Source organism: Meriones unguiculatus, chromosome 3 (genome assembly GCF_030254825.1).
Source record: "Meriones unguiculatus strain TT.TT164.6M chromosome 3, Bangor_MerUng_6.1, whole genome shotgun sequence".
In the NCBI taxonomy this organism is placed as follows: domain Eukaryota; kingdom Metazoa; phylum Chordata; class Mammalia; order Rodentia; family Muridae; genus Meriones; species Meriones unguiculatus.
In genome coordinates, this window is record NC_083351.1 from 174,653,881 (window position 1) to 174,666,803 (window position 12,923).

Sequence of the window (12,923 nt, forward strand, 5' to 3'; positions counted from 1 at the left end):
CGCTCTTCGGAAAATGTTGTCCTGCTCCTCAGGCGCAGTGTTCTCCTGGTGCCACCATCTTGTCCCGCCTCCAATTAAAAGTTTTAAGCCATCATAAAAATAGTATAAAGAACATGGACGAATGTGCCAGTTTTCTTATTTAGACTGAATCTGGGTATTTAGTGAAGTGTGGCTTTCAGTGAACAGGCAGCATGGTCACAGGCTGGGCAGCTGTTCTCAGCTCAGTCAGCTGACTAATAGCATTTCTAGTAACTACGGTGTTTGGACTTCCTGGTCAGCTCTGTTTTCCAGTGGATCAGGAAGACTTTTGTCTCCAAATGTCTTTCTCTCTCTTTTTAAGGCAAAGTGGTGTGTTGCTTTTTTTTTTTAAAAGATCTATTTTATTATTTGTACAACATTCTGCCTGCACACTAGATCTTACTATAGATGGTTGTGATCCACCATGTGGATGCTGGGAATTGAACTCAGGGACCTTTGGAAGGACAGTGAGTGTTCTTAACCTCTGAGCCATCTCTCCAGCCCCAAAGGTCTCTTTTTTGTTGTTGAAAAGTGAATGTTTATTAACATGCAGAAAACTCGAATGTGATTCTCCTCCGTCGCTGCTTCTGTGTTGTTGTTCAGTGTGCTTTCATAACCATTCTGTGAAGACAGCTTTTGAGGCCTGTGTACTGAGTGCTTGGACATGAGTAGATCGAGATTTGTTTACATGTCTGGAGCCAGTAAGATTCTCTATGTCGATCAAGCGGTTGTGTGCACCTGCTGAGCCAAGTCAACACCCTAGGCCTGCGGTTCACGAGTTCTCTCAGTCTGCTTGTGCTTCAGGGTCAGTCAGCGGAAAGAGCACGCAGGCTTCTTCTTTCCAGAGCATGAACAGACCCTTAGGTGGGACTGTTGCCATCCGGACTGCCAGAGGTTTATGAAGCACCCCGCAGTTTCATTCGCAGGGTTGTCCTTCAATATTTGCGTTGGTTCAGTGTGTGTCTTCTGAACTGCTACCCATTGCTTCAGACGGAAATAATCTCTTTTACGTGCTTTGTACTAATGTAATTGCAAAGAGGCTTTCTACCCAAAGTGAGCTCCTAATCAGAACACGAGAGTCATCTTGTGAATGGAGCCATCAGGGGTGAAACCAGAGAGGTCACGTGATGACAGTTCTCAGTGTGCTGCAGCTTCGGGGTTCCTTCCAGCGCGGCTCTATCTGTTGCAGTGGCTGTCAGCCTGTAGATCGTCACAGGGAGTGAGGGGGTTGTTAGTTCCAGGGTACGAATACCCATCTGTATCCAAGCAATTTACAACAGCATGCAGTCGCTGCCTCTGTTGAGATTTCTCCAAAATGCATCAATTCTTTAATTTCCAGAATTCTGAAAAGGTTGATTCTGAAAAAGATTGTTAGTGCTTTTATAGAAAAGAGGACGTTTAGAGGTCCTCCCTGCACCATTCCAGCCACTGTCCCTTAACCCTAAATCTTTTTTTTTTTTTTAATGACAAAATTTACATGGAACTTCATTGTCTTGTTATATTAAGTAGACAGACCATGGACAGGCCATAGGCGATGTGAGGTTCTATTTAAATATCCTACTACAGCGACAGCGATGGCTTCATCTGTGTCATGTGTGCGTGTATATTTTCACCTATATGTGTACATGTCTGTGTGTATGAACGTACACACACACACACACACACGTTTGTTTCACCATCTAGCAAAGCCACAAAAAACAAAGTACTTGGCAGTTCATGAAACAAACCAGATACTCGAGAAACTCTAGCTTCTAACACCAATAAAACCATGAAGAAATTGGTTACTATTGGTAATGTGAATAGTAAGTTTCTTCTAAAGATCTTTCATCAAGAGTCCAATTCAAAATGGGAACCGAATCCAAGTGCCTCACTCACCTCGCTTTATTTCCTCTGATCGCAGGCACGGTGGTGGTCCAGCAGCTAATGTCAGTGATGATCAGCAAACATGACCGTCTCTTCCCCAGAGACGAACTGCAGAGCAGGCCCCAGGATGGACTGAGTGGCAACAACAACGAGGGTCCTAGGAAATCCACGATGGGCCAGTTACAGAACAAGGAGAACAACAACACCAAGGAGAGCCCCGGCAGGCGGTGCTCCTGGGACAAGCCTGAGTCCCCCCAGAGAAGCAGCGTGGACAACGGCTCTCCCACAGCTCTGCCAGGCAGCAAGGCCAACAGCCCAAGGAACAGCATGCAGAAGCTGGACGTGTCAAGGAGCCCCCCTCTCATGGTCAAGAAGAACCCAGCCTTCAATAAGGGCAGTGGGATAGTCACCAACGGTTCGTTCAGCAGCAGCACCGCAGAGGGGGCCGAGCAAACCCAAACCACCGCTACCGGGACTTTACAAGCCAGAAGGACCTCGTCCCTGAAGAGTTCTGGCACCAAAATGGGCACCCACAGTGTGCAGAACGGCACGGTCCGCATGGGTATTTTGAACAGTGACACGCTAGGGAACCCCTTGAACGGTCGAAGCATGAGCTGGCTGCCCAACGGCTACGTGACCCTGCGAGATAACAAGCAGAAGGAGCAGAGCGGAGAGTCGGGCCAGCACAACAGACTGTCCACCTACGACAATGTCCACCAGCAGTTCTCGCTGATGGCCCTTGATGACAAGCACAGCGTGGACAGCGCCACCTGGTCCACCTCCTCCTGCGAGATCTCCCTCCCCGAGAACTCCAACTCGTGTCGCTCCTCGACCACCACCTGCCCGGAGCAAGACTTTTACGGTGGGAACTTTGAGGACCCCGTCTTAGACGGGGCCCCGCAGGACGAGCTGTCTCATCCGGGGGACTATGAGAACAAGAGCGACCGCAGGAGCGTGGGTGGCCGCAGTAGCCGTGCCACCAGCAGCAGCGACAACAGTGAGACGTTTGTCGCCAACAGCACCAGCAACCACAGCGCGCTTCACAGCTTAGTGTCCAGCCTGAAACAGGAAATGACCAAGCAGAAGATCGAGTACGAGTCCAGGATAAAAAGGTGAGGCCCGGAAGTCGATGTTACCGGAGGAGGGTGACAGCAGCTCCCTGCGTCTCACTGAGCCGTGTGGGACCAAATATGCTCGTTCGGACGGGCTGAGCTCCCATCCTCCCTCACCGTTTGCCAGGAGTGGAATGTTGGGGGAGTGGGGTTAACTGCCTGGAGCTTGGGATTCTTAATGGGAAACCTTTAAAAGCGCTCCCTCAAAAGCACAGTAGAAGTCACCGAGTTTTGTTTCTGACACAGAATAAGGGCCTCTTCAGAGAGGACAGGGCAACGCCTGTTGCTGGTAAGATAAGTTTAACTGGAGTAAAACCAAAAGTTGGGTAAAATGTTAGAATGAAACTTAGAAAGCAAACGAATGCTTCATTGCATTTTTCAACCGTTTAATTCTGAGAGAGTATGGAGCGTTTTGTTTTGTTGTCTTTTCTTCTCTCCGCCCCCCTCCCAGGCAGGGTTTCTCTGTGGAGCCTTGGCTCTCCAGGACTTGATCTGGCCTTGAACTCACAGAGATACACTTGCCTCTGCCTTCCTGAGTGCTGGCACTGAAGGTGTATGCCACTACACCCAGGCTGAGAGATTATGTTTTATCTCAGACTGGGAAGAATCTGATACACTCTTAGAGGGGACAGGGACAAGGAGACGTAGGATTCCCAGGGCTCATTCTTAAGCCCTGGCTTTTACTCTGAAGTTGGAATCAGTGGACATGGACAAGCAGCTGATTAACATGGGCAAATGAGGCCTAAGTGCGGTGCAAGCTACACTATTATGAGAACATGGTTATGTTCAAGATCTTTTTCATAGCAGTTTACACTCTCCCGTAAAATGGCCAAGGCACAAATTCGGCTTAACAGCTCCCTTGGGGAAGCCGCCTGGATGAGCTAAAGGCTAGTGGCTACATTCTGCACCCACTGTAACTCTTTTTTTTTTTAATAATTTTTTATTTAATTTATGTATATGGTGCTCTATCTGCATGTACACCTGCCTGCCAGAAGAGGGCATGAGAGGGTATAGATGGTTGTAGGTGCTGGGAATTGAACTCAGGACCTCTGGAAGAACAGACAGTGCTCTTAACTGCTGAGCCATCTCTCCAGCCCCACTGTAACTCTTGAACATCAGGTGTTCCATTGATAGTACAGTCCAGGACTCAGACAAACCCTTATGCTAGAAGTCCTGGAGATCCCCAAATGCTGCCATGGTCACGGGAATTAGAAAATTTGGGTTTACGCTCTCTCAGTGTAGAGCATCAAATGCTGGGAGACACAGGGCTGAGGCACTGGGGCACTTGGGCCCCAAGTCCAAGCTATGTTCCTTGGAGAACCTCTTTACGAAGAGCTTGCTAGGATCCTCATGTGAGTATCAGTGACTGCCTTACAGGCTCCAAACCCCACAGTTAGTTATGAGATTATGTGATGTGATATATACATAAATATCTTTAAGGCAAAGCTGATATATGATAAATAAACGGGTGATATATGCAGCTGACTTTAACGTATTGTAATGAGTTTCCCATCCACTGATTAATTACAAGACAAAAGATAGCATACTTTCATAAGCTATGGATAATTAAGTATAAATTAAAGTACTACTTAGGAGACTGGAAAATTACTTCCCGTGCCAAAATCTTTTTGTGAGCTTTGAAAGAAAATGAGATTTTGAGTTTTTCTTACAGTGCTGAAGTAATAGATGACATTAATAAGACATTGTCATCTCATAGTTTCATTCCTTCCCAGGAATTCCCCAATAGATTTGTATTCTGAGATCTACAGGGCACTTCAGGCAGCTTGACAAACAGCAGAACTTTCCGAGAGAGTATCATTTCCGGGACCCAGGCCTCTGAGCTTCCTCCCCCACTGACAAGCCAAGGGAGCGGCTGGCTGAGGCTGCGGCATACCCCGGGCGAGGGGTGGGCACGGGGCAGTGTTCTCCTTACCTTCCAGCCATTGCTGTACAGAATTAGACCTTTCTCTTCACATTCTTTTTTAACTGACCCCGTCGATATTATGGATGGAGAGAGAGAGCGACCGCAGACAGATGGGTGGGGGATATTTCACTTTGTCTATCGGTCAATGAGATGTGCTGTTTTTAGCTTCAGACATGTGTTTACTGCCCTTGCCTGCCCCCTCCCGTTGGTTGCCAACCTTATGTTCTTAGGAAACTCTGACCTGTACTTATAGAGATTCATTTGTATGATATCAGTTATTTAACTTGATGAACCTATTCTCTTCTGAGTTTGGAATAATGTATAAAACTGTACTTAAAATTGTATATAACCCTAACATATAGCTGTACATCAGACTACTTAAATCTACAGTTCTCTGATTTTTCTACACAAGTAGAAATTTCGAGAAAGTTATCTTAAAGTCTCGTAGCATTGTTCTAAGCTTGTCCATTTATCCTTCTGGTTCTGCTGTGGTTTGAGTTGAATGACTTAAGGCTCCTCAGCCAGATGAATAAATGGTTCGGATCATTTATGTCCTTGTTGAATTGATCCTGTGATAATTAAATGACTGTCTTCGTGTGGAACTCCTAACAGCAGGAGCAGGGGCTGCCTCTGGCCCTGACGCCTGCCGTTGGATCTCTTTCCCCTACACAGGCTGCCTTGTCTGGCCTCAAGAGAAGATGTGCTCAGTCCTACTGCAAGTTGATATGCCAGAGCAGGTTGATCTCTATAGGAGGTCTCTCCTTCTTTGAGGAGAAAACGAAAAATGAATTTATAAAATTATCTGTCATTTCTATGAGTTTGTTTTCAGGGAATTCCTTTTCACTTTATGCGTAGTCCTTTAGCTTCCAGGAAGTGTTGCACATATGCCTGACACATGGCGTGTTAAGACTGTTTCTGTAAGGGTTATCTCACTTGGTATTTAAATTTCAGTTTTTCTAACATATTTACTCTAAAAATCATTTCAGAGAATATAAGAATGTATCGTGTAGTAATTCTGAGTGACAGACAGAGCACTTTCAACCTCTTAAGTAAAAATTTGATCATGTGCTGCAAATAGCCTTCTAAAAAAGGATCTTATTTTCTTCTGTTTTGTTTGGGGATTCAAGTTACTTATAAAGGGAGGCTAGCTTCACATTCATTTAAATTTTCTTATCAGATCAAATATACAGATTGTCTATAAGGCTTTTCTTTTTTAAAATAAAAAAATTGAAATCTTAATTTTTAGTTATTCCTAAGGTAATCTAGTTTTTAAGTTCCATTGGGCTTGGATGAGATGTAATACTTTGTTCAGAAGAGATGGCTCAGTGGTTAAGAGCACTGTCTGCTCTTCCAAAGGTCATGAGTTCAATTCCCAGCAACCACATGGTGGCTCACAACCATCTATAATGTGAACTGATTCCCTCTTCTGGCAGGTGTAAATGCAGATGGAACACTCATATACATAAAATAAATAAATCTTTAAAAAAAAAAACATGAAAGGGGAGGAGGTCCTCCCCTATCAGTGGACTCAGAAAGGGGCAGGGAGGAGATGAGGGAGGGAGGGTGGGATTGAGGAGGGAATGAGGGATACAGCTGGGATGCAGAATTAACAAAATGTAACTAATGAGAAAAATAAAATTAAAAAAATATAAAAAAAATTAAAAAAAAAAGAATTATGCAAGTCAGCTGTTAGCAAATATATGCCACAGGGGACATATGTGTCAATACTCCTCTTAAAATAACAAATAGACAAATGCACAGGAAAAAAAATAGTCTCTTCTAAAGAAACTACCTTAAATTCTATACTTATCAAAAGTAAAGTTGTAAAAAAATGAACTATCTACAACCTGTGGGAGATTAACAGCTTGGAAAAACAATGAAAATCAGTGCTAGCAAGCTCCATGGTGGGTCACGTGACCAGAAAGTGGAAAATGGGATTCTTATTCAGCTTAGGCCACTGCTACCTCCCTACCTAGGAAGCTGGTTCCCATTGGTCCTTTCATCTAGGAGGACTACATCCTCTGGAAAAGTCTATTCTTAGCAGCCTACTAATGACTGTTGCTGAAGCATTTTCCTTGGATAGAAAGTCATGTGATTGTCCTTCTCCTCCTTCCACCTCATCTCACTTTCCCTACCTATTCAGTAAAGTCATCCTGCCACTGTTACCAGGAGGCTGCCCCTGCCTCTGCCACTCTGGGCCACATTTGCTATCAAGTGACAACCAAGCCCTTCACAGAGGTGTCCTAGCAACTCGCAGCCATGGTGATAAATCCCAGCAGCAAACAGTAAATCAATAACACTGAGTAAACCTTATTGGGTATGGCTTTGGCGGGTTGGCAGGGCTCGTCTCCATTTTCAAAGTGCTGTAGACAGTTTAGAAAATAGATCTCACTCTCTATCTCACATTCAGAGACATAAAATTCACTTGTCTCTCATCCCCCTTCTCACCCTCCGCAGCTTAGAACAGCGGAACTTGACTTTGGAGACAGAAATGCTGAGTCTCCACGACGAACTGGATCAAGAGAGGAAAAAGTTCACCATGATAGAAATCAAGATGAGAAATGCTGAGCGGGCGAAGGAGGATGCCGAGAAAAGGAATGACATGCTGCAGAAGGAGATGGAGCAGTTCTTCTCCACCTTCGGGGACCTGACGGTGGAGCCCAGGAGAAGCGAGAGGGGAAATACCATTTGGATCCAGTGAGCCGCTCGCTTCGGTCCCCGGCGGCTCAAGGGAGGACTCGGGGGACTTGGGGGCAAACAGTATCGGGGGAAAGCGTGGGATCAGATGGCTGGTCTGCGTAGAGCTTCATCTGGTATGGGGATCTCATTTACAGACATCACTATCCATAACTACAGTGTGTACCAAAGTTATATCACGCTCCATAATGCTACTGTCGAGTGTTACAACTGGATATGTGTATAGAGAGTAGTTTTTAAAACGTCAACTAAGAATAAGAAGCATATCTCAATGATTATTTTATTGCAAGTCCTGTATTTAAATGTTGAATCAATATGTTGTTGCAATTTAGCTTGCATTCAAGCTTTGCCCCTTGCACTTAACATAAGCTATTTTTGGCATTCGTGTTATCATCCGCTTATTTTATAGATCAATATTTTTATTTCCCCTTTTGTTGAGGAAATGAAGATAAGAAGAAATATAAATATATAAATATATATAAGAGGAGTTATTAAAGTCAAGAGAATACTTTGTGGCTGTGCTGTTTGTGCCAATAGACCTTGCCATGACCAAAAAGAGAAATGTAAAAGAAAGTTTTATAAAATATAGTAGAATCACCGGGTACCTGTCAATGGTTCTTTAACTTCTTTGGTTTAGGCTGGGGAGGCGGGTCAGTGAATATGAGTTTTTGCCATGTACGCATAAAGACCCGAGTTCAGATACACTGCACCATGTAACAATCCAGACGTAGCTACACACCACACCTGAACTGGGTGCCGAGGAAGCTTGAGGTTGCTGGACATTCACCCAGTTGTGTGAACCTTTTTCCATGGAAACACACAGTGAAAGTCCCCACAGGGAACTGATGCCAGACCAAAGGAATCATTCTACCAAAACACACCTTGGTGAACCAGACAACTCACCAGGGTTATATATGGGGGTGTGCATCTGGGGCTGCTTACAGGAGCATGGACAATGGAGGCAGAAGTGCTGCGTGACTGAGCATCCCCCCGCCCCCTCCCGCCTGAATACACCTCCTGATAGCTGGATCCCTGGAGCTCTCTGCACAGCATGCAAATAGCTCAGCAGGGTCCAGGGACTCTCTCCTCACAGTCCTTATGTTATATAATCTTGGAAATGGAGGGGCTGAAATGAGTTCCAGGGACTTCCTGAAACTTGTGAATTATTCACTTCCTGAGCCTCAGTGAGACTCCCTCCAGGAAGGAAAGTTTCATTGCTGTGGAATGCCAGCCGACCTGAAAAACAGCAAGCTCAGGTTTGCTAAGAGTCATTGTCTAAGTGGACTAGGGTAGGATATAATGAAGGAGTAGGCCTGACACCTTCCTCTGCCTCTACCTACATGGGCGCTCAAACACACACACACACACCCCTGAACGCTGCCGTTCATTTGTTTGATGATCTGATCCAAGGAGGCTGAAGCTCTGTTGGAAAGTCCTCCTCCCCCGCTGTGCTGAGAGCTCCAGAGGCAAAGCTCTCTCTTGCAGGCTGCGCCATGTGGGGAAGGAGTGGAGAAGAACTGCATTTGTCATCCTGCCTTTCTTGTCCTCCTGAAGCAGCTTTCCATACTTGCTGCCTGCTAGAGGATTTCCGTGCACCCTTAAAAGGCTGGGAAGCATGATCACAGGAGCCCAGCTCCTTCCCTCAGACCTGGTGGCAGATGAGTGAGCTGCCTGTGCCTCTTCCAGTCAGCCAGTAGAATGCCTGCCACTGTGTGTCTTTCTCTCACTCAGGCTATTGTTTGGGATTTTCTCTGCAGCACAGCCGAGTCTCTAGCAAGGTGATAAGAAAGGGGACCAGGAGGACTAAAGAATCATGTGAAAGAAAGAATGTATTTTTCTTATTTTGTAATACCATTTCTCTTAGTATTTATTTAAAAATGCCATGCACACAACCAATCTTAGATCCAATAGGCTTTATTGGATGGAAAGAGAGAGAGAGAAGGAGAGAGTGAGGCATCACAGGGGGAGGGGAGAGAGCTCCCCCACAGAGAGAAGGGAAGAGCAAGAGAGCTAGAGAGTAAGAGAGCAAGAGAGAGACAAAGTGACAGGTTGGTCTTTTATGCAGTAACTGAACCACTCCTTCCAGGTACATGTGGCGGGCGACACATGATGACATCAGAGCTTGCTAGGCAACCCAGAAGCAGGCTGCCTAAATACTAACATTCCTCCCTTTTTATTTTAAAAATGAGGCGCCTGGGCTGCTTCCCATGTGAGGCAAGTTAAAGTATATAATTGGTGGTTTATTGGAAGCAGCTCTTGGTCACTGTGAAAGGGGGTAAGAGAGAGAGGAAAAAAGTAAGAGCTCCAAAATGTCCAGATTACATGAGGAGGAGGAGGGGAAGCCCCTGCCCTGGAAAGTTCAGGATTAGAGGGTGGGGTTGCCAGCCATGGCAAGTAGCAGATAGGGACTGAGGAATGCTGGGAGTGCCTGGAGTTGTTGGTCCTGGGCCTGAAGCACACCATTTAAGCCTTTTGTTGATAACAAGTGAATCACGGGTGAAGAAATCAATCACCTTTAGCTACTTCCTGCTGACACTAGGGCAGTGATAGGGAGGTCAAAAGGCTGAAATGTTGGCCATGTCCAGGAAGCGTAGACTGTTTTAATGCTCTCCAAGGCCTGTGAGAACCTCTATGTCTGGGAGTGAAAGTGCAGGTCTGGCTTGATGCAGTCTTTGAGGTTAGCCTGGAGCATCTGTGGTAGGTGCTGTGGCGCTGTCTTGGATGTAGGAAACACCTGGGTCTGGCAGGGTACTGGAACATACATATAGGCAGAAGACAAAGTTAAGTAGGTAACAGAGAAAAATTTCCTTAGGTGTACATTACTTTTAGGTGTATGTTTGAAACTTTTTGGATAGCAAACAGAGACAGAAGAAGAGTCTTGAACTTAGGAACCTCCATTTACCTGATCGCTGACAGTAATTTAAAAGATTTTGCTTTGGATCTATCATCTAAGGAAATTGAAGCCAAGTTTGGTTGCAAAAGTGTGTGAGCCTAGTGGTCCCCAAAGCGGGTGGTAAGTGTGAATCTAAAATTATTTAGAAGACATCTCAGAGGAGAGCCTGGGTATATGGTGGAAGACACAATTTCCATGGGTGAAGAGAGAAAAGTCAGTTCGGCCAGTCTTTGGGTGTCCCCACAAAGTACAGGAGAACCAGAGGTACACAGGCACAAGCGGGCAGAGTAGGCCATCACGAGCAGTGCCAGGGGCCACAGGTGGGTCCCCAGGCCTGGCTTACCCAATGCTGTGAGGGCAGGTCCTGAGGCCTGGCTTACCTAGTAGTGAAGTCCAGCACTAGTGGAGCAATCCTGGAAGACCTGAGCAGATGAGGCCGTCGGAGAGAAAAAGTTCTGTTGTGGGCCACACACGCGTCTGAGTGGCCTCCAGAAGAGGGGCGGGTATGTGCAGCAGCACCAGTGGCAGGCAGAAACAGGTTAAGCGATCATGAGAGGAGCAGGAGATGAGGTGCGAGAGAAAGATTTCCTGTGGGCAGGCATACGAAGAGGGGTTCTAGCATGTCTAAACATTACCAGAAGAGCCTTCCCGGGTTTCAGCACCAAATGTTAGTATTTACTTAAAAATGCCATGCACACAACCAATCTTAAATTCAGAGAGGTTTATTGGAGAGATGGAGAGAAAGAGAGGAGAGAGTACGACATGATAGGGGGAGAAGGGGCTCTCCAACAGAGAGAGGGAAAGAGTAAGAGAGCAAAAGAGTAAGAGAACAAGAGAGAGACAAAGTGGCAGGTTGGTTCTTTTATGGAGCAACTGAGCCATGCCTGCCAGGTGCAACTAGCTGGCCAGCCACACACGATTACATCATAGCTTGCTAGGCAATCCAGAAGCCAGCTGCCTAAATACTAACAATTTCCCCTAATGAAAATACGCTCGTTCCTCATAATTTTTAAATATTAAATATGTAAAGGTCCATCTTGGACAAACAGGTGAAGATTAGCAATATTAACTTTCTAGAAAAGTTTCCAGCACTCTTTGAGGTTACTGTTTTAGGAAAACAATTATTTTCACTAAAGTGAGGCAATGGTTAGGGAAGGCTAGTGATAGGGTGGGAACCTCGCACTAGAATCAAATGTCGAAAAGGACATGACTATAAATAGCAGACTGTTTAAGCTTGTGAAATTTGCATTTTTGGAAATGATGTTTTTGTGTTTTCTGAAGATACAGTCTTGGTACCATGATTCCAGCTTGTATTAATCTCCCCACTGGGCAAGTTTGTGTGGTCATTTGATATCAGCCAGTATTTCTGTAGCAAGAACTGCTTTTGTCTTTTATATTTTGCCTTTTGCTTTTCTATGTCCACAACCAGATATCTCATAAGAAATCTTATAAGAAATCCAGCCATGTAATAAGAAATTCGGAGCCAGATTAAGTAAACTCCAGATCAGAACCCTCCTGCTGTTCCTTGGCACTCTTTCGAGCTTGTATGTCAGTTTGGAAAAGCCTCAAATGCTATGTGATGAGACATTAAGACACTAAGGTCAGGCTATCAAACTGCCTGGGTTGGCTCAACTTGTCTGCAGTTTGCCGGGCATTGTTGAATCTTCCATGCATAACTCACTCACGCTGCAGAGTTCGAATAATACAAGTATTACCCATATAGCCTTGCTCTGTGATTTCAGTGACAGGCTGAGCCCTATGATGGCTGTGCAGGAAGGACACTACATGAATGTTAACGGTTTTCGTCTTGTTCTGCTCTCCAGATGATTTCTCTGTTGCCTCCACTTCACTGATGGTAACCTAGTAACTTGCTCCTCTTTTCAGTGTTGCTAATCTTTGGCGAAATCATCCTGCTCTGCCACTTCTGTTCTGGTCTCTTCACTCTGCCTCCATTGTGTCCAGGCTGCCTTGCTAAGTCATCCTCTGACCATACTTTGTCACTAGTGTGGAAGGCTTTGACCAACACACACACCATCCTTATCTCTTACCAACTCGAGTAACACTCACCAGTCACTTCATGCCTGGGAAGCTTCCTGCCCGCTGTTGCTATGGTCTCGTTTGCTTTCTTTCTGGGTGGCATAGTCCATATTTTTGAGAGCCAAATCATTGGTAGTTCTGTTAGCACAGGCAAAGAGTGAGCGGGGGGGGGGGGGGGGAGGACCGATTATCAAAATGACAGTTTAAAGCTTTCAAATACTCACATTTCAGAAAGCAACCTTCAAAATATACCTCATGCTTAATTAAAGATAAGCCCTAACCAAAGCTCAAACTGCAAACTGGCCACAAATCTAAAGGGTAAACTGATAAGAATAAATCCAATCCGTCTTTCATGGCCCAAGCTTCCCAAAGCTTAGAT

The 12,923-nt window shown here is 45.4% G+C and overlaps 1 protein-coding gene across 7 annotated transcripts in view; it reads left to right on the top strand.

Moving 5' to 3' along the window:
* Positions 1-8,212, top strand: part of Arhgap24 (Rho GTPase activating protein 24) — a 633,576-nt gene extending 625,364 nt beyond the window's left edge. For all 7 annotated transcript variants that reach the window (XM_060381036.1, XM_060381037.1, XM_060381035.1 and 4 more), the window contains 2 exons: positions 1,919-2,993; positions 7,375-8,212. In XM_060381036.1, the coding sequence (XP_060237019.1) occupies positions 1,919-2,993; positions 7,375-7,618 (1,319 nt within the window). In that variant the 3' untranslated portion in view covers positions 7,619-8,212. The remainder of the gene's footprint in view (positions 1-1,918; positions 2,994-7,374) is intronic.
* Positions 8,213-12,923: the final 4,711 nt, after the last annotated feature.